The 20,803-nt window shown below is 44.0% G+C and overlaps 1 protein-coding gene across 1 annotated transcript; it reads left to right on the top strand.

Annotated features, from left to right (window-relative positions):
* Positions 1-640: 640 nt before the first annotated feature.
* nr1d4b (nuclear receptor subfamily 1, group D, member 4b) lies at positions 641-15,658 on the top strand. Its single transcript, XM_012836655.3, has 8 exons — positions 641-1,420; positions 8,097-8,456; positions 8,752-8,840; positions 9,000-9,144; positions 12,118-12,707; positions 12,886-13,071; positions 13,210-13,420; positions 13,595-15,658. The coding sequence occupies exons 1-8, from the start codon at positions 1,405-1,407 to the stop codon at positions 13,789-13,791; spliced, it is 1,794 nt and encodes a 597-aa protein (XP_012692109.1). The 5' UTR covers positions 641-1,404; the 3' UTR covers positions 13,792-15,658.
* The last annotated feature ends 5,145 nt before the right edge of the window (positions 15,659-20,803 follow it).

Raw genomic sequence — 20,803 nt, 5'->3', positions numbered from 1 at the left:
AGTAGCCACTGTGTGGCGCAATTGAATCGTGTAGTCTTGGTCTTAGCTTTACTTGCCCAAGTATTTCAGTCTTCCACATACACGTGCGGTCTTTTGTTGAGAGGTGATTGATCGACTTTCATTCTGCGGTTTTACCCAATGGATGAAGAATGCGCATGTTCTGACAAAATTATTTTGTCGTCATACATACGTGGCCTAATGCTACACAAATTTGGCTGTTGAGAAAATGAAAACGAAAACGAGTTAATCATAACATATTTCAACTGTTGCTTTGTATCGCCGAATATGGGTCTTGAGTGTGATGACCTATATTTCAATCAGCATGAGTTGGCCCTAAATTGGTGTCCTCAAGGATTCATGTCTCCCTCGAGTGTTCTAGAATGTTCCGTCTCTGATTTGGTGATGCTCCTCACAAACAACCCCTTGTTCACACATATTCATTGCATGGCGCTAACAGCATCGCCAACAGCCAAATTGTGTGGGGATCTGCAAACACCAATGCTTATGAAAGAGACAGAGGGACAGACGGCAACGAGCTCACAGCAGTAGCACAGGCAGTCACGGTGAGCTCCGCCTCTACTCCATGTGCTTTCGCCCACAACTCCGCCCCTTTCAAACAGGAACACCGTGTATTTACATAAAATGTGTGTCAGTAGGGCAGCGGTCTCAGCGACTCACATGCCGCATGCACATGCAGCGGGACTTGAGCGGAACATTCCAATGTCAAATCAGTACAACTGCTTCGCCTCCTTTCACGCTAACCATCCGCCAATGAAAACGTGAGAGAGAATGAAGCGAGAGAGGGTGTGTTCATATGTGTAGTCCTTGGCATACAAAAACAAAAACAACAGAGGTTGAAAGGACAAGGGTAGTGTGCGAGAGGGGGAAAAAAAATTGAGGGCAGAGCCAGTCACATTTCTAGAGCATCTGAAAACGTGCTGCTGTGTGTGAGCCCCTATTAATGGGTGTGCGTCTCCAAAACTACTTCCACATATGTTGTGACTGCACTGGCACCTGTGCTGAAATTCTTTGGATTGTTTCTGCTCCCGCTCCAGAAACCTAGCTCTAGCCTACTGTACGTTACACATCCTGTTCAAGATAACTCTGTTAGGCATCAGATACAGGTTGAGGACGTTCTGTCTGAGAGACACTGACAAATATTTCAGTTTTCTCCAGTTTGAGCACAGTTGCTCTTGAACTTGTTCTTCTTTCTTGAAGGGTTGACACAACCCCATGTTACGGAGTTTACTGGTTATATCCTACTATCTCCGGAAACCGTTGTTTTTCTCCGCGGGTACATTACGGTTTCACCTAACCTGACGCCAGCTTTTATTGATGCAGAGGGACGACTAACTCAGGGTCACTTTTCCCAATTTTCAACTAAGTCAAGGAAACGCCGCTACAATGGATCATAGCCCAGGTGAGTGTCTTTATTTGGAAACACATATATTTTGGTTGTACATTTTCTACGTCTTCAAGGATAAACAGCCAACTACTAATCTAATGTTGGAATCGTGTTACTGTTTCGGACCAGTGTACTGTTGCTGGGCAATATACACTAGCATGCTATTGCATATCATATGTTTGAGAAGAACAATATATCAACTTTGTAAAATTATTTTATAGGCTATATATTCATTGTAAATGTTTTGCAAAGCTATTTTCCATTTTTGTATTAAATGAATATCATGCATGTTAATATAGTTGTGTTTACAGTTAGCATGAGAGATTGTGAATGCAGACTGATTGTGTGTACTGTAGTACTTTCAGTTGGCTAGTCGTACGGCAAAATGATCAAATGCAATGTAGCAGTACAACAGTTGCGGAATTTGTGACATCAGTGACAGCTGTTGTAAACTAGGTTACATACTATTTCGCCCTAATAACCTACCTAAAGACATTTTCATTCAAGCACCTTTACATACTCCGGAGAAGAGAAAGCGCAGACTACAATGTAGCTTTGTGATATGGTCGCAGGGCAGACATAAGAGGTTACCAGGGGACATGATATCCGACTACTAAGTTTCTTTCACAAACCGGAAGCTAGGCTACCACACAATTTCACCACCAAGATAAATAGGTGTTAAGTGTCAAACCAGTTGATCTGAAACAGATGACAGACTGAACGTTCATTTTTACTTTTAGGGGGGGGGGGGGGGGGGGGGGCAAAGGTGAATAATTAGACGTTCTTAGAGAGATTTGATTATCAGGCAACGTATGTAAGATATTTGTGCTGTTTGCTGAGACTGATCTGGCCGCGACTTCCTGCTTTGCCTACACATAAACAATCTCACCTGTAAACTATGTTCCACCTCTCCCTGCTCGCGTGTTTGTGCTCTGCAATACTGCTACAAGAGAAAAAGTTTAACCAACTCCCACACAACTGTAACTATTTTAAAGCACCGCGAGCTACCTCAGAGCATTCATTCACCAGCGCTGTGTAACATGATGTCTTTGACTCTATAGAAGTACGCTAGGGGGTTCTAGAAAAGACTGTAGCCTACGTTAGGTGAGTTACTGTCTTGGCAGATGTATTTTCAGATTCAGCACATGGTTGTACGTGAGAGAAAGGCGGGGGCCGGTTGTGCGGCGAGGGCGGGCCGATGGGAGGGCGGGCGATGGGAGGGCGCGCGAAGGGAGCGTCAATACACCCACTACTGTAAAGGTGTTTCCCTGGGCGCGACCTCGGCTCTTACGTGTACATTCTGATGACTTATGCACGAAGTCACGTGGGAGACTGGGGCCTCTTTGTTCCATAGTCCACTAATCGGAATCATAAACTCTGCCCCCCCATTCATTCTTTTTCCAACACGTGTGACCAGGCAATGTCAAGGACATCACATGCCCGCCTCAAACGTGCGGAAACCTTGGCAAACAATTTGGTTTCTAGTCTGACTAGTTAATGAATAGGTTTACACATTTGTAGTGCGCAGGGGAAAAACACACCTTGGTCACACAAATCATGAGGCGTGTCATTGTTGTGATTCATAATATTTTATGCTGGAGTTTGCAAGGTCTTTAAAAGGAAGCTTTAACTCTTTTGATAACAGACTATAACACTCGAAGTACTGGGCATGGCCATTATAGTACGTGAGGTAGTTGACCTCTCTTTAAAATAGGCGTTTTACCACAGAGGTGTATGAACTGCACGTGGATTTATTCTAGGTTAGTTGGCAACTGTCTCAGTGTCACAAGAACTTAACTCCCAGCAGAGTTAAATAGGCCAACACGGTCAAGATAACACTTAGCAGAGTTAAAATCAGTTTATATTTTGAAGTGTGGCGCTAACACATACAGTAAATACACATACAATAATATTTCGTACTTTTATAACAAGCAGCATAATGCGGCTCCAGCAGCTGCTGACTTGAATTGGGGTGACCTACAATGCAACCCAGGGCAGCAAGGGCACGGTTTCTAGGCTAGTCACATGTCTTATTGCCCACTATTACACATGTAAGTAGGAGGTCCACAGGCAGCGTGACCCATATCACATCGCTGTTGACTACACTATTGCAAATTCGTGACAAGTTGAATAAAAAACCTAATTGGCCCTTCCTACTTAAGATTAAGCAGCATCAGAAAAGCAAGATGATACAACGTCAGTGAGTGGGCAGTCATTGACATGAGCATGGTGGAGTTCACACGTGCAGCAACACTAGCTATTTCCATCCATCCTTCTGGTTCCTGCAGTGCCTAGAGACTGCTTTTGCATGGCAACAGACCCGATAACAGTGGGCACGAAATACTGAGCGCTCTCGACTGCCCATCTTCTCTGCTGCCTCGAGTCTCCCTCACGTGCATAAGCTCCAACAGCCACGTGCCGCGCGTGATTTCCCAGGCGCACACCTCCCACCCGCCCTCCCCGTTTCTCTTTCTCCCTCTCCCTCGTTGGTATTCTGGGGAGTCCTGCTTTGATTCAGCCAGCGGCGGGAGATTGGTCAGTAGGTCATGGGTTTTATAGCATCGAATTACCCTATTATTTCTCTATAGCGAGCGCAGCGTGATGACATTTTATCCGAAAGCGAACTTGAAAACTGTTGCGATTAGCCCTGATATCGTATAGGAAACAAGCCCATTGAATCTCCGATAGCCAACGCAACAAACGCATTCAGACCAAAATGCAATTGTCGGCTAATTTGACAGTTCCTGTCACGACATAACCAAAAGAAAACACGTTGGCTATCCGTCTCTTTACAATTACTGTGTACAATAGCGCTTACCTTTTCCATCTCTTGAGAATTAAATAGATCCTGCTATGGAAGGTGTTAAGAACGTTGAAGAAAGCTCAAGTGTATCTGCAGCTACACTGAGCGGGTGATGAAACATTAAACAAAAAAAAACACTATACTTCTAAATATCTAAATTAGACTATGGTTAGTGCCTCTCACAATTCTTCGGCAGTTCAGTATATTGTTCAGTGCATGATAAAGTATGCCCCAAGTCAGTACTGTTGACCTACTTTCCCGGCTTCAGTTCTGCCAAGGCGCACTGACATTCTTCAAGCATCCTTGTGGAGGAAAAGAATAGCCTGGCTCATATTATTATGTGCACTTCGATCCAGTGCATACATTTTAGCTGTTAAATCCCTTCCTAGACCATTCCCCAAATAGGATTCATCGTCCAAGAATTTAACTATCGCAGAGTTCAACAGTAAAATCTATCCTAAATGAAAACATGACAAGATCAAATGGAGGCGTACCTGTTACATTGTAGGAGTTAGTATTTCTTTGTTATGTTTCCCACATTAAACTCAGTGACAGTATACCAGTCACAGTATGTTGCCTACAAATTGATCCACATACAATATGCCACCAATTAATTTCTACAAATGTGCATGTTACCTTTTTTATTGATTTGGGTATTCAAGGGTGAAACGATGTTAGAACGACCCATTGCCATACAATTTCAAAACAAAACAGTTATTTTCCCAGATGGATAATCTCACTCCTTTTTTATCTGTTTTTAATGCAACCATAATGCAACCAACCTCTTGGTGGGGAACAGTCAAATCAAGTGACGCAGTGTGTCAGAAAGGGGACTTGGGAACGAGCTTATCTTTCTTTCTCACTCTGTCAGGCAGCCTGACTGTGTGACAAAATGTGTGTGTGTGTGTGTGTGTGTGTGTGTGCGTGGGCATTGTGTGTGTGTGTAGGACGTTTGGCTGTTAGTGTTGTGAGATACAGAGGAGCGCTCACGTTGTTGGACTGCCCCGTGGTCATTGTCAGATTAGGGCTTGCACGGGTAGACTTGCAAGCAAGCCATCAGCCATGCCGGGGCTTCTCTGCTGACTACTGCTGAGACTGGACCACTGGCCTCAATCATTGCATGGCTAGAGTAGAAGAGAGGAGCCCATTCACACAACCATCCAGCGTGCCACGCCAGGGCATTGCCACGCCAGAGCAGGGCATTGTGTGCTATTGCCTATTCAAACAAACAGGAGATGCTGGAGAAGTGATGAAGTGTACACTCCCATGTGTACAGGGTTTTACACGTCAGCTGTGTGACATGTTTTAAGAGATCTAGCTGAGGAATAGGTCCATCTGGTCCTGGATGTCTGATGACAACTCCTAAGACGTTATGATTTACCAATTTTAAATATCAATCTCATTCATTCATTCATTCATTCATTCATTGAGTTATTGTAGTTCGTTTCTTACAGAAAAAATGACTTCTAGAAGCGGGATGGCTTCATAGTCTGTTTTTTTTTGCCGCATAACAGCAGTTACCGATGCATGTGAAAATGTATTGGGATTACATGGATGCTACTGACAGGAGATTAGTGAAGAGCACGATGTAGGTTTATATATAGGTGTGTGAGTATCCATGTCAGCGTATATGGTCAGAGGGTAGCATTGTCATGAAGGGTCACACGCACTGTGTAGCTCTCCTGCAAGGAGTATAGTATTGCAGACGACTGAAACAGCCGTTAAATGGTTTGTTAAGAAACAGGCATGTGAGATTACGGAGCTGCCACCTCTAAGTAGTCAATAAAGTGTGAAAATCAATACTTCCCCCTTGTGAAACAATAGAGGGTCTTGTTAATATTTTCTTACATTCCTGTAGCAGAGCAGAGATAGAGAAAGAGAGTAAATAGCTTTTTATCGTGTGCTTCCTGGAACAGCCTCAGCTTTAGAGAAGGGCTAGTGTGAGTGTCTTCCCTCAGCACATATTAAGGTGACTCAGTGACTCAGACAAACTTGCGAGCGATAGGTAGAAAGGATGTGTGTGTGTGTGTGTGTGTGTGTGTGTGTGTGTGTTTGTCTGTGTGTGTTATGACTTGGGTGGGGCTGTGTGGCACAGTGCAGTGAGACATGTCAGACTTGCCACACGCTAACATCATGACCCAAAATGCACTGCAGTCACTGACACGTGCTGCCTGAAGAATTACAAACACACTTGAGCTTAACGGGGATCAGTGCACGTGTCTGCAAGGGGGAGACACACAGGCAGCTACATACGCCCACGGTTGCTTTCAGCAAGTGAGAGCACTGTGAAGGTCTTGTACACACACACACGCACACCACCTGACTACATGACAGACTGTGCTAATCCACAATTACGATTCAAATGTTAATTGGGATGTGGACTACATTAGAGTTGCCCTAAATGTATAAAACAAGTCAGCATTAAATACATCCATGTCAGGCATAATAGGGGGCTGGAGATACCTATGGCCATAACTGACATATCTCACATTTTAGCACATTTTTATAACCTCGCCTTCTATTTATAAGAAAGGGGGGAAAGCGAAACAAAACCACCTCATATGTTGAGCAAACGTGACTGTTCACGTTCTCCCTCGCCCACTTAGTTTCCGGTTACTCAGTCCAAATGCCAAAGTGTACACACACCGTATCCGTCTCCCCCCTCCGGTTACCATTTTAAAGCCCTCTTCAAACGTGATCACCAAGCTGGCTGTGTGTGTGTGTGCGGCGTGTCTTTTTTTTTTTTTTTTTTAATACTGCGGCTGTTGTCTACACGGGACTGCGGAAAGTGCCTTGTGAGCTGGGGCGTTAACTGTGTTAGGAGTCCATGTGAGTCGGCGGTCAGGTGGCTGGCAGTTTTGGAGCGAGTTCTAGGCGCGCCGCCAGGGGACGCGGGGGCTTGAGAGTGTAATCGAGGCGGCAGCTGGCTCGGCTCCGCGTACACGTGAGCCTGTCGTTCAGCTCTCGCACGACACACGAACAGATCAGAAGAGCGCGGGCATAGAGTGGAGGGAGAGGGGAAAAGGGGCGGGAAGGAGGAAAGTAAACATATGGGGATGCGTGTAATAAGGGATTTCCGACATTCCAAGTTTCCGCGTTGCTTTCGAACAGTATGTTCTCTCAATAATTATAGGCGTGGAGGAAAGATGTTCTGTTCTTAAGTAGTTGAAACCTCCCTATTATTTAAAAGGCTAACGCCATGTCATTGTCGCGGAATTTGGTTTGTATCCTTGAACTATCCTTGAAGGACTTTCCTTGAAGGGTTAGAAAATAAGGCTTTTGGAAGGTCAAAAGTAACTAATTGCATTATCAATGCATTATCAATGCATCATTTATGATGGTAGATTGACGTGAGACTCTGACCAGAGACCAGGTCAATGCCATGTTTTGGATGCCCAACACATGAAAATATGCCAACAGACAGTCCAGCTCTGTTCAACATTCCACCGAAATCTATCAGCATGTGGTTGAGGCATGAAGGATGTTATCTCTCTATACTCCGCCTCAACTGGTTTAGTCTATCCCACAGATAAACACTGACTTTTTAACAGTTCTGACAGGGACATACGCCATATTTATTACTCTTATTCAAACTCTTTGTGTATGTTCATCAGTCTGTAGACTGTGCAAAAGCCACAGTCATTTATTCGCTACCTTTGAGTATAATAATAGTGATGAGAATAAAGTGTGGGTGTAAGTGGAGATGTGCCTCCCCAGTGTTCTCCTGTTCTAATCTTTTCTGAGCCTGCCTAATAACTATCAATCAATCAATCAATTTGTTTATTTGATCAAAAGAGACAGTGTACATTCATGAACAATAAAATGTAAATGCACCCAATTATAGCCAATAACTAACGGTCTTTCCTTTCCTCCACTCCTCCCTCTCAGGTGGAAGTGTCATCCTGTACGCTGGGTCAACGGGCAGTGCCAGCCCAAGCCCTGGCAGCCCCTCCAGTGGGTACCAGACGCAATCGCCCGCCCCCCAGTCCCAGCCCTCCTCCCCCGAGGGGGGCTCCTTCGCCGACATTGGGGTACCGATGCAAAGAGTTGGAGCCGGCAGCGGCTGCGTTAGCAATGGCTTCAGTGGCACTGGCAATGGCAGCCCAGGACTGGTCTTTCAGTTCCCGGAGGTCAGCAGCGCCTCTGTCGCCACGGCGGTGACCCCTGCTATGACCTCTGGAGGTCAGCAGTCCTATTCTCACCCCTTGGTGGCTAAGAGACCGTGTGGCTTCACTGGAACTTTTACAAGTAAGCGAGACTTTGTATTTTGTTCATGTAGTGTTTGTAGATTTTATATATTGAGTTTGAAATGTAGTACGTGGAATGTCTGAGACCAGCTAGTTTAAACAGACAGCTGATTTGCCAAATATTCAGTCAATGAGGAAGTTTAGGCAACTCAGACTGACGGGTTGGGTGTGAAAGAACACACTGAAATGACCTAAATACAGCGTTGTCTTAAGCCTCCTTTACAGACAGTTGATAAGCATGAAAATAACTTCCTTCTCTCTTTCTTTCTCTCCCTCCCCCATTGTGTCTTTTTCAGAGACAGGAGGAATGGTTCTTCTGTGTAAAGTATGTGGTGACATTGCGTCAGGATTTCACTATGGCGTCCATGCCTGTGAAGGCTGCAAGGTAAGAACCAGCACACAGAGAACACAAATACAGACACTTACACAAACACAGACGGCTACATATGCTCTCTCTCTCTTTCTTTCCCTTCCTCTCCTCTCTCTCTCTATCTCTGTCTATCTTTATGTATCCATCATAAACCTTGCTCTCTGTTTCTTCCAGGGCTTCTTCCGCCGGAGCATCCAGCAGAACATCCACTATAAGATGTGTGTGAAGAACGAGAACTGCCTGATCATGCGCATGAACCGCAACCGCTGCCAGCACTGCCGCTTCAAGAAGTGCCTGTCTGTGGGCATGTCCAGAGATGGTGAGAGCAAATACACACACACACCCACACACACACCCACACACACACACACACACACGCACACACACACACAGTATACCACACAACATACAGTGACTACAAGAAGGTTCTGAGCCCAAGCAGTCAACTCTGCTCTGGCTGTTTCCTTTGGCCGCATTGCCATATTGGATTTGATGAAATTCAATCTCCATGGGCTTTGGCATTAGCTGTAGAAAATATCATTAGCAATAACAGAAGTCATACATAAGAGTAAGATAAGAGTCATACATCAGTGTCGTAATATTGATTACAGTTGATTATATTTTGTAGCACCAATATTCTTGTTGGTCACTCCTTTGAAATGGATTTATACAATAGTCCAGTGCCTTCGTAATGGACTATTATGCATTATGCAAGCACAATACACATTATAGTACTACGATTAACTACATTACAGAGCTTTATGAATTCATCACATGAAATTATAACTGTATAATGTATAATCACATAGGATTTGTATAGAGGTCAGATGCACACTTTAGATTTTTTCTAAGACGATTCATCTGCTGAGAGATGAGGCAGCTGACTGCGGGCAGTAGCTAAACCAGGACACGGGGAAGAAGCTTTTGTCATGTAGTGACCTGATTCACAGCAAGCTTCTTCAATTCCACCTCTTCTCCTCCACTTCCCTTTGCTCAAATCATCCTCCCTGTCTTCTCTCTCTCTCTTTCTCCCCTCTTTTCCTTGTATCTTCCCCTTTTCTCTCTCTCCCACTCTCTCTCTCTCCGTTTCCCTCTCTCCTCTCTCTCTCTCTCTGTTTCCCCCTCTCTCTCTCTCTGTTTCTCTCTCTCTCCTCTCTCTCTCCCTCTCTCTCTCTTTTTCCCTCTCTCCTCTCTCCTCTCTCTCTCTCTCTCTCTCTCTCTCTCTCTCCCTCTCTCTCTCTGTTTCCCTCTCTCCTCTCTCCTCTTGCCGTTAGACAGTGATTTATTACAGTAGGTGCCTGGAATCCCACAAGTCATCAGTCACGCTGAAAACTGCAGCGAACACGGTTTATTTTGGGAAATGGGGACACCAGGCACCTGATCACCCACCCCTACCCTTCCTTTAAACACACTCTCTGGCTCCCATTCTCACTTGTATCAGGCAATTAATTAACATCCTTCCCAGTTTTAAACTGTGATACAGTAAAATCCTCATTTTGCAGCCGATCTGCCAGTGTGAACCATTAATAGGCTATGAAATCACAAGCTGCCATAATTCCTGCACAACTCATAGTGTTCTCTACATCTGCAGTGTCCCTCTAGGACACCGTAGTCCCCTGAGACCACAGCAAACTAGGTGATAATAAATCATATTTTTTTCCCAGAAGCTAGCACAACATTTGGGTGACCTATAAAGCGTAAAGAAAAAGCGACGGACGATGTAATCTATCATTTTCTCCTTTTATCGCGCAACATATTCGGCCCTATTTTCCTCACCCTTTCCTATTATTCTAGGTGTTGGAGTGTGTCTTCATTTTGCAGAAGGTGATAGTTAGTCTAGAAGCTTCCTTCAGGGGTAGAGATCATTATACAGCAGTGTGTCGCTGGCAACCATGGCAAGTGATGACGTACAGGAACACAGAATTTTAGGTCATTTGCTTAGTCCTCAGGAAGCACAACTGAATTGCAGCTTAGCAAAAAGCATTTTATAGACTCAATAAAAAAAAAACAGTTTATAAGATCCATGTTTATTTATAATTCAATACAAAATGTATTGGCCTATATTTAGTTAATGACCTTTCCTTTTCTGGACAAGTCGTGCTAGTTGTTCCAGGCAATCATTCCCATGGAAACCGCTCTGAGAGCTGTCACCTCCAACTGCCCTGTCTTTCACCCTCTTCCTTTCTCTGTCCCCCCTTCATTATCTCCATCTCTTCTCATTACACTCCTTTAACCCTTACTGATGTAGTGGAGCATTCACTCCATCACTCATCCTGACACTCACTCGTTCACTCACTCACTCACTCACTCACTCCACACCGACATCACCTCCAGTCTACCTTACCCACTGACCCAGTTTCAGCTCAAGAGAGAGAGAATGAAGGAGATGGATAGAGAGAGAATGAAGGAGATGGATAGAGAGAGAGGAGGCAAGCAAAAAGAACAGGGGGCTAACTGTATTTGTGTGTGTGTGTGTGTGTGTGTGTGTGTGTGTGTGTGTGTGTGTGTGTGTGTGTGTGTGTGTGTGTGTGTGTGTGTTGTGTGTGTGTGTGTGTGTGTGTGTGTGTGTGTCAGTTGGGGGTGGGCAGGTGAATGTGTATTACTGTAGCACACAGTAGCACAGAGCTATAAATAGACCCGCCCGTCGAGCGTGAGTGTATGGGGGAGGGAAGGTATGGAAGAGATGTGAGAGGCGGATGGGAGAGGAAGAGGGAGAGGGAGAGGGAGAGGAGAAGAAGGGGAGATGGAGATGAGGGGGCTTGCTCTGCTCTGTGCGTCATTCATAATGATTTAAAGCCCAGCACGAAGCCAAGCCCAAGCTCAAGCCAAGCCTCATAACTGTTAGTGCCGGATCTTCCTGACCCACTTCCTTACTGATTGCACTCATTCGAACTCTTTCGAGTTTTCGCATCGATCGCCTTAGTTCTGAGTCACACAGGCTAAGCCTGTAGCTATCGAATCATCTGCGTTGGTTATGTCCCTGAACTGAATTGTTTTTTCACAATGTCAGATGATAAAATCCATGCAAAGAGAATGAATCATACAAAGTCGTTTTTTTTACGATCCGGTTACAGCCAGATAGGTCAGTGGAATGGAAAAGATTAGGAACTGCTTGGCTCAGGTGTTCTTGGTTGATTTCATAATCCTCACAAAGAATCCAGTGTCTTTCCTAGAAATGTGTTGAGCAAGAAGAGCTGCATTGATTCAGTTATGTGGGTCAGTGAGTGTCTCATTCACTGGGAAATTGATTTGTTTTAAATGTTGTTCCTTCTCTGTTCTATGTTTTCTTCAGCTGTGCGCTTTGGGCGTATTCCTAAGCGGGAGAAGCAGAGGCTATTGGACGAGATGCAGAGCTACATGAACAGCCTCAACGAATCAGCCGCCATGGAGATTGACACCTCCCCTGCCCCCGAGGCCCCGTCCAGTCCCGATGATAGCCAATCAGAAGAGGCAATCGGGGCCATCTCGCAGGCATACCGCAACATCTTCGTGAATGTCGACGAGAAGCCCATCAAGCCCCTCGCCAACAACAACAACAACAACAACAACATGAACAACAATGCCAGCCCTGCCAGGTTCCATGGCAACAATGCATCACAAGACTGTAACCACCCTCAGTCACACCCCCATGCAGTCCCACAGCAGAACTACCACAGCCAGCCTACAACCGCCTACCAGCCGAGCCCTGCTCGCTGCCCCGTCACTCACCGGGAAAACGCCACGCTGGACAACAGTCGCTACGGTCACCAGGTCTCATCCAATCAGAGTTCACAGTGCCCTGCCTCTCAGAACTACGCAGCCAATCAAAACAGCCACCCCATCAACGAGACACAGGGTCCCACTTCCTGTCCCTTCAGGTTGAGCGGAGGAGCCAAAGTGTTGGTAAGTGAGTGTATAAGTGTGTGTGTGTGTGTGTGTGTGTGTGTGCACATGTGTGTGTGTGTAAATAGAGTCTAAGCAAGGGAATAACTACAACAATCAAAGAATCTGAATATACAAAAGCTTAAAAAAGAAACTACATTTCACAGATACTCATTATCTCTTACTTCCTGTGTCCTAGGCGTGTCCCCTGAATGCGAGCCCTGTGTCCCCTGCGGGGCGCTCCAGCCAGCAGGTGTGGGAGGCCTTCTCCCAGTGCTTCACCCCAGCTGTCAGAGAGGTGGTGGAGTTTGCCAAGAGCATCCCTGGCTTCCAGGCTCTCAGCCAGCATGACCAGGTCATGCTGCTCAAAGCAGGCACCTTCCAGGTAAAGTGTGTGTGTATGTGTGTGTGTGTGTGTCTTCATATGAACTATGAATGTAGATATATGATGTAATTATTGTCAGCACATTTTGCTGTTAATGATCACTGTGACCAACCATTCTTTTCTGTGTTCCGTCCACAGGTTCTAATGGTGCGGTTCTGCACACTGTTCAATGCTAAAGAGCGCACAGTGACGTTCCTGAACGGGCAGACGTACCCGCTTGCCACGCTGCGGGCTCTGGGCATGGGTTCCCTGCTGGACGCCATGTTTGAGTTCAGTGAGAAGCTCTCGTCAATGTGCCTGGAGCCAGACGAGATGGCACTGTTCATGGCTGTTGTTCTGCTATCTGCAGGTACGCACGCGCACAAACACTCCTAAACACACATATACAGAGACACACAGACACACACACACACACATGCTAGAACACACATATACAATCATGTACAATATAATGTGTAGAAATGAAATACAGTCTCTACTATTTCCCTGACTAATAATGTCATGATCTCTATCTGTCTCACAGACCGGGCAGGCATAGCTGATGTGGTGGCGGTCGAGCAGCTCCAGGAGGGCCTGATTGGTGCACTGCGAGCCATCATCACCCGTCGTCGCCCTGACGACAGCTCGTTGTTCTCTAAGCTCCTCTTGAGGCTGCCGGACCTGCGCACGCTGAACACCCTGCACTCCGACAAACTGCTGGCCTTCCGCATCGACTCCTGAATCACTTGTCGTGAACTCAAACCCTCCCCCCACACCTCACGAGCACGATACAGACTCACCCCTACACACAAACACACACACACGAACAAAAAGTCCTCAGGAAGGGCTTGAGTTGGTGACTCATAACAGGGGTGGTCCGTGCAGGTGGCTGCTAAAAACTGCTACCCTTCAAATCTAAGGGGCTGTCCAGACTGGCCTCTTTAAAACCAACAAAAAACAGGAACAGGTGGGCTAAGCCACCAGTAGCACCTCATCACTCCACGTCTGATACCACAAACACTCAAGAGCGATGGACCGTTCCGCTGGGCAACCACCACATCGATGGACATAAAGAGACACTGTCTGCTAATGCTACAGCTACAGCTAAGCTAAGCAGTAGACTGTGCTTTGTCAGACTGAGAAGTGGGAAAAAAGAAACTTTTACAGAGACTGCTGTATCTTTTTTTTATATAAATGTGTAATTAGAGAGAGTGAACAGAGAGCTTCCGTGGCCTTTGGCTGTCTCTACTTCCTGTGCTGTTTCAGTTTAATGAGACGTTTCAATGGGAAAGAGAAGAAGAAGAAGAAGTGGGAGAATCTGACTAAGAAAATATTGTCAATGTTTTATTGTCAAACCGCATTGTACAGGCCGGGTAGATTCATAACCCCTTTTTAGGGGGTGTATAAATAGTTGGGAAGGAGAAGGATGTTCTCCTTTTTGAAGTGCTCCAAACGACTGAGATGTCCAAACAGTTCCGAAAAAACAGATGCAGTGTGTTTGTATCAGTCGCTGTCCAAACAGTTCCGAAAAACCAGATGCAGTGTGTTTGTATCAGTCGCTGTCCTCTATGCTCCACAGTAACAGATTTCTGTTTGCGTGATTACCAGTTTCCAGTCACATAGGCACATAGATACATACACACATAGAAAAACAAAGCAAAAAAGGCTGGGAAATGACCCTACTGTTTCTTAAAGAGTGAAGACACTCACAAACACACACACACACACACACACCCATAGACACACATGCACATTCACACACAGAAAGGCTAATAAGTATGTATTACCCACAACCCCCCAGGGGATAACACACACTTTTCATGCATCAACGACCTCATGAAGTCCTCCACCAATTCTACCAAATCACACTAGCAGTTGCTAATTCTTCCAGTCCATGAGAGGCTCTTTTGCATACCTGTGTTTGTTACTCCGTGTCATCATTACGATGAAAATTGGAGAAAAAAAATCCAAGCTGTTTTATATTTGGGCATACATGAAATATCTCAATGACATTTCAAAGATATAAATTATATATGAGTAAATGCTTTATATGAGAAAATGTCAGTGTTCTTTTGTGTGATGAAATCTGGGAGCTATGATCAATTTTGTCTATACCATAGAGGATGTATTGCACATTTTCAGGGGTTTATTGTTGTTGTATATATTGTATATCTGTGGAACTAAATACCACTCCTGTAGAGAGTTGAATAGCCCTGCTCTAAATAGCAGTGCTAGATTATAAAGGGCTTCTTATATGGAAGGAAAGGGGGTTTTGCCTGAGAGAAGGAGGGGTTATTTGGGGTTGGTCATCCCTTGTGCAGAGAAATGCCCACGGTTCTAAAAACAGCCAGAACCAAATTCGACCTCTCAACTTTCACCCCAGCACCCTGGCCTGTGTCACTGGGGGCCAGTTGATCTACAACTTGAGTCTAAACAAGGCTTTGGTTTGTAGTTTTTTTTATTTCTCAGTGATTTGGAGACTGTTATTCGATCACTGATGGCCTAGCACGCTCCCAAAAACCAACCCCCCCCCCCCCATTGTATATTTTGTAAATGTGCTCTGTTACTCTTCTTCCGTAGAAATTATATTAAATGAAATTATACATCACGTTCCTGTTTCTCTCTCGATTCTTTGTCTACCGCAGTCCCCCGCAGCATCCGCAGTGTGCAGCTCGAGAGGAAGGAATGCCTCTGGAGAAGACCTGTAGCCTAGCAACAGCAGCATATCGCACGTGCATCTGTGAGAAAACGTATGGGGACATAGCAGTGCGGAGATAAGGGGTTGCGGGGTTGCACGTGTGATTGATGAAGTGTCCTCATTTCAAGATGCATGCGTATATACCCGGCCACCTCCCCCAACACCGTACGCATTCTGTGTGCAAAGAGGACCTAATAAAAGAACGTCAGTGACCGATTTTGCTCTCGCAGACTCCCTCCGCTGGGGGAAAAAGAGCACAGGAGCTTATGCATTGAACTGCTCAGCCAACACACCTGTTCATGCCACAGTGTCATAAACGTGCCCATGACAGGAGCTGATTAATTGATGGTAGAGTCATGAAAGGTTACTGTGAACAAGGAGTCAAATTTGACATGCTTAAGAAACAGTAACAGCAGGTGCCAATATTAAGTATGTGCTTGTATGTGTGTGTGTGTGTGTGTGTGTGTGTGTGTGTGTGTGTGTGTGTATGTGTGTGTGTGTGTGTGTGTGTGTTCTTAGTATGGGCCGATTTGTTTTATAGAACCAAAGTATTGGTAACGGCGTCGAAGGCTATGGGCAGGGAGTAAAATAGAAGAAGGTGACAACTGCATACTGTCCTGTATTTGAACAGCATGCATATATATATATAATATAAGTTATAATGTGTGTAGTTCATTTCAGTGTATTGTGTAGCACTGTGATCCGTTATATAGTGTCAATACATCTTTATGTTGTATGGATAGAGGTATTGTAAGTGGGGAGCCAATCAGGGCCAGACGAGGAATTAAATAAATTCTCTGAGTAATTAGACCTCTCTGTGTCTGAACAGTAAAACAGATTGCATACCACTATTATAGTTTGTTGCATTCCACTGTTACAGCATTGCTTAAACACTATTGCCCATTCTCTGAACCAAATGTGATAGAACATGTTCTTGTTCACGGAACGACAATGACGTAAGCAGAACAAAGTGTGCAGCCAAGTCTCAGCGCATTGTACTGTGGTCACTATAATCAGGAGATTCAGAGAAGAGAACAGGTTGTTTTTTTTTCCTTTTTGTCACTGAACTTTTCCATTTTGGTCACCAAAACTTAACTGTGTAGAGCTGTTTCAGGACATCACTTTTAAAATATAATATATATAATTTATACAATATAAAAGGAGACTAGGGGGAAAAGTCCATCACTGTTTTACTGCATGTATATTTTTGTAAGTGCACGTTCCTATTTTGTGGAATTGCAAGACGGCAATGCAAGACTGCAAGGTTCTCCCTACAGCAAGAAGCTCTAATTGTCGACATGGTCCTTCAAAACAATACCATTACACTGCGTGGAATTCAGCACCGAGTTGTTGAAGGCAATGCAAATTTGGAAGGAAATCAACAGTGTCAGTCTTTCCACCATAGACCATGTGATCCAAAGCGACATTATAGTAAACAAGTGTACCAAGTCCACAACCCAGAAAAGGGTCAAAGGTCAATGATTTCAGACACATTCAGTTCAATACTATGCTACTCTCAAGCTGCAATACATTGAGTTCAATATTATGCTACATACTACTCTCAAGCTGCAATACATTGTAATGTCTGTAAATCAGGAGTGCTTACACTCTGCAGCATACAGTAGGTCTGTCTTTCTGTAGCACTTACAAAACCATATCCATTTCTAAGTATAGAGAGTGGTTGACCTGGATTCCATGGAAAGACCTTATGAATACATTTTTGTGGATGAAGCTGGGTTCAATCTGACGAAGACGAGAGGGAGAGACCGGAACATATTTGGCCATCGGGCCATTGCCAGTGACCCTTGCCAGCGTGGTGCCACCGTGACACTCTGAGCAGCCGTAACTAACAGTTGGGTTCTGTACGTCATGCCACCACACGGCCATGTGACACCCACCAGCCTCTTACGTATCTGGGTTATCTTCGGTATGCCTTATTTGGGCGTGAGCAGGCAGAGCATCCTGTCTATGTCTAGTTTGGAACAAGGTCAGTTTTCACCATGGTGACCTGATAGGGGAGTGGCTCAACATCAACCTTCCACCATACTCCCCTTTGCTCAACCCAGTAGCCGAGTTTTTTCCACTGCATGCCGGTGAAAGATATATGACCGACAACCCTACACCGGGGAAAATCTCATGCAGGCCATATAATTGGCCTGGGGTGACATAGGGGTGGAGTCTTGCCAAGGCTGCAACCGGCACACCAGAGGGTCTTTCCCCGTTGCGTGACTAGGGAGTAACTTTGCCTGTGATGTGGATGAAGTTCTCTGACCTGACCCAGCACAAAGACGTGATGCCGAGGCTGAATGAATCACTTGTTGACTGAATGTGCAGTTACATTTACAGTGTACTGGAATGTGCTTTTCATTTACATTTTGTCTTTGTCCTTTTGCAGCTCTTTATTTTTGCTGTATTTAAGTGCTGAATCCACAGACATTCAATACTGTATTGCCTGCAGTATTTACAGTATGCAATACCTGAACTTTGTACCCGAATTGTGAATATTGTTTTTGGAAAACACAAAATGCATTCACTGTACTATAAACAACCACATGCACTGACAACTGTGTTATGAAATCTCAGAAGTGTTTTTATTATGACTGGCTTTGTGTATGATCTGAAAACACTGTTTGATTTTGAGCACAGATAAAAGGGCAATGGCCTGATTTCCCAAGAAGAGTCAAAGGTTTTGGGAATGTAGTTTGAACATTGTGTTTTGTGTTTTTAGTTTTGTAAAAGGGGCGGAAGGTTCCAAGAAATGTGTCTTAGCGGCTGTGAAAAACAGTAAATAAAGCTTTCATAATAAGCAAGATGAGCTAAAGAAAATAATATGAAAAAACATTTATCAGTTGGGAACAAGTAACAACATAATACATTGCCTTTATACAGTTAACATATATTTTACAGTATACCAGAACATACTGTGCATATTTAACATGTTTATCAGTTTGTGAGCTTCTTGGAAACAAAGGTGTTAACAAAGGTGACCCTAACCTGACACTGTCCTTCATAGGAGTACAACACTGACTACTAAAAACTACTACTAGAATCAGGAATAGTTCACTAGTTCTAATGAATGGACAGTTAGGCTACCTCAGTCCAAAACTCCAGTTAATATTTAAATAACTGTAGAAAGTTATTTATTATTTGACGGTTTTACAACGTCTACACAGCAGCGGTATGTCCGGATACTGCCAGACATCCCGGCAATTACTTCCCAATTTGTATCATCCCCAATAAAAAGGTGGAGTAGTTTATTACAGAGGCAGAAGGCCTATAAAGCACACGTAGGTCTACAGCCTGAAGGTTTACCGTGGTAACACACTGATAAACAAATTGAGATAGCTGATTAACATGTTAACAGTTCCTTACCGGGAAATGATTCATTATTTATCACGTCCATTGTTTGGCCCACCATGTAACCTGGCAGGAGGACATCGAGCCTTTGGATTAATGAAGGCTTTTGTGGTCACACAGTTTCTATGGTTTTAATAACCGATGTGCAGCCAGTTGTTTCTAGCCAAGCCTCGCAATTAATAATTTACACCCAAACAGATCAACAGAACCAGAGATGGTTTTCAGTTCCAGGATCCCAGTGCTGACCGAGTCGGGCACGTGTAAAACTCATGTCGGAGCGCCCTCTCCTGGTATACAGTTTATCGACACGCTACGTCTGCCTTTCAGTACGAAATCAGTAATAGATTTTTTTTTACCAATCATTTTTACACTTGTCTCAATACCATGTCCACTTTTTCAAAACTCTTCACACAGTGGGCTTTACAGACACACACCTTAGCACTATGTGTTGCTGTATCCTCTATTTTTGCACAGTTATGTGTTGCATTGCAAAAGAAAAGAAAAACGTATGACACCTCGTACATATTGTAATATGAAACAAAATACAGTAAATATGAAATTCAGCTATATGCCTCAAGACAGCTCTACATTTTCTGTGGTATACTAAAGTACAAAAAAAGACACTTTTCTTTCCCGGTACAGTAAGTGAAACAGTAACACATAAGAATACCACTAGAAGTGTCCTGCAGCCCTAATGTTGATCCATGGTGAAATTTTTATGAACTTCACATTTACAGCACCGCACATCTTATCCGGTCCTAAAATTCCCTATATTACACAACTATTTCAAGGCAAGCTGTTGTCATGACACCAAGAACAAACTTTTTTGATCTGTTGTTGTCACAATACTGTAGATACCACTTTTGAGTGTGTCAAATTCACCACGTGTGATCAGTGGTACAGTAGTTAGTGTTGTTGAATAAAAAGTAGCTGAGCTGGGTTCAATTCATGGGCAATGCAAGCTGCTATTGTAAGTCACTTTGGATAAAAGTGTTGTTGTAGTTGCATTTTTGGGTAACTTTGTCTCATTGATAGCCCATGACTTACATTTACAGCAGTAATAGTGGGAAAATGTCTTCAGCGACAACTACATCCATATTTTTCCTAAAGTATCCACAGTTTAGTTCACATCGACTACTGATATGCTGAATGTGTTGTGCTTTGAAAAGTCTTCAATTTCATGAAACACTTTTTGCAAAGCATTACACACAACAATCAGACATTGGCACTGCCCTTCAAAATGGAAGACACATGTACCAGTTTCAAAGGAGGGCATTGGTTGTGATGTTGATCTGTTGCTGTGTCAAATCGGATGCTGGATATAATCACGCAGTCTTTTTTTATGCATCATATACAAAGAGTCATTTTTAAATACTTCTTACATAATACAAAATATTGTGTATGATATGTTTTCTTGACTGAACATACTTTATTGGTAACCTTCCAACAAAAGGTCTTTCTTACTGTATTGTCACAACAACCCTCAGCACCCTCACTGGCCTTTTATGTGTTGACTCCATATTTCAGTTTGCTGTAATACATTTTTTATTAAACATTTTACATTTTCTACATTCTTATGCCGAAAATGTAAAGGTGCACAGTCTATGTGAAAGCCTTCGGTCCACAGTGTTTCAGAAAACTGAAGAAAAAGGTTTGAAATTTGTACTGTACTGTTATTTGTGTGTTTATATATTCAGT

Source organism: Clupea harengus, chromosome 5 (assembly GCF_900700415.2).
Source record: "Clupea harengus chromosome 5, Ch_v2.0.2, whole genome shotgun sequence".
Taxonomy (NCBI): domain Eukaryota; kingdom Metazoa; phylum Chordata; class Actinopteri; order Clupeiformes; family Clupeidae; genus Clupea; species Clupea harengus.
The sequence above is the reverse complement of the archived record's forward strand: the minus strand, read 5'-3'. Positions and strand labels throughout refer to the sequence as shown.

Bases quoted from the DNA above. Each gene is read 5' to 3' on its own strand.
- nr1d4b (XM_012836655.3), top strand. The intron at 9,145-12,117 runs GTGAGAGCAAAT...TGTTTTCTTCAG, and splicing joins TGTGGGCATGTCCAGAGATG to CTGTGCGCTTTGGGCGTATT. The intron at 13,421-13,594 runs GTACGCACGCGC...TCTGTCTCACAG, and splicing joins TGTTGTTCTGCTATCTGCAG to ACCGGGCAGGCATAGCTGAT.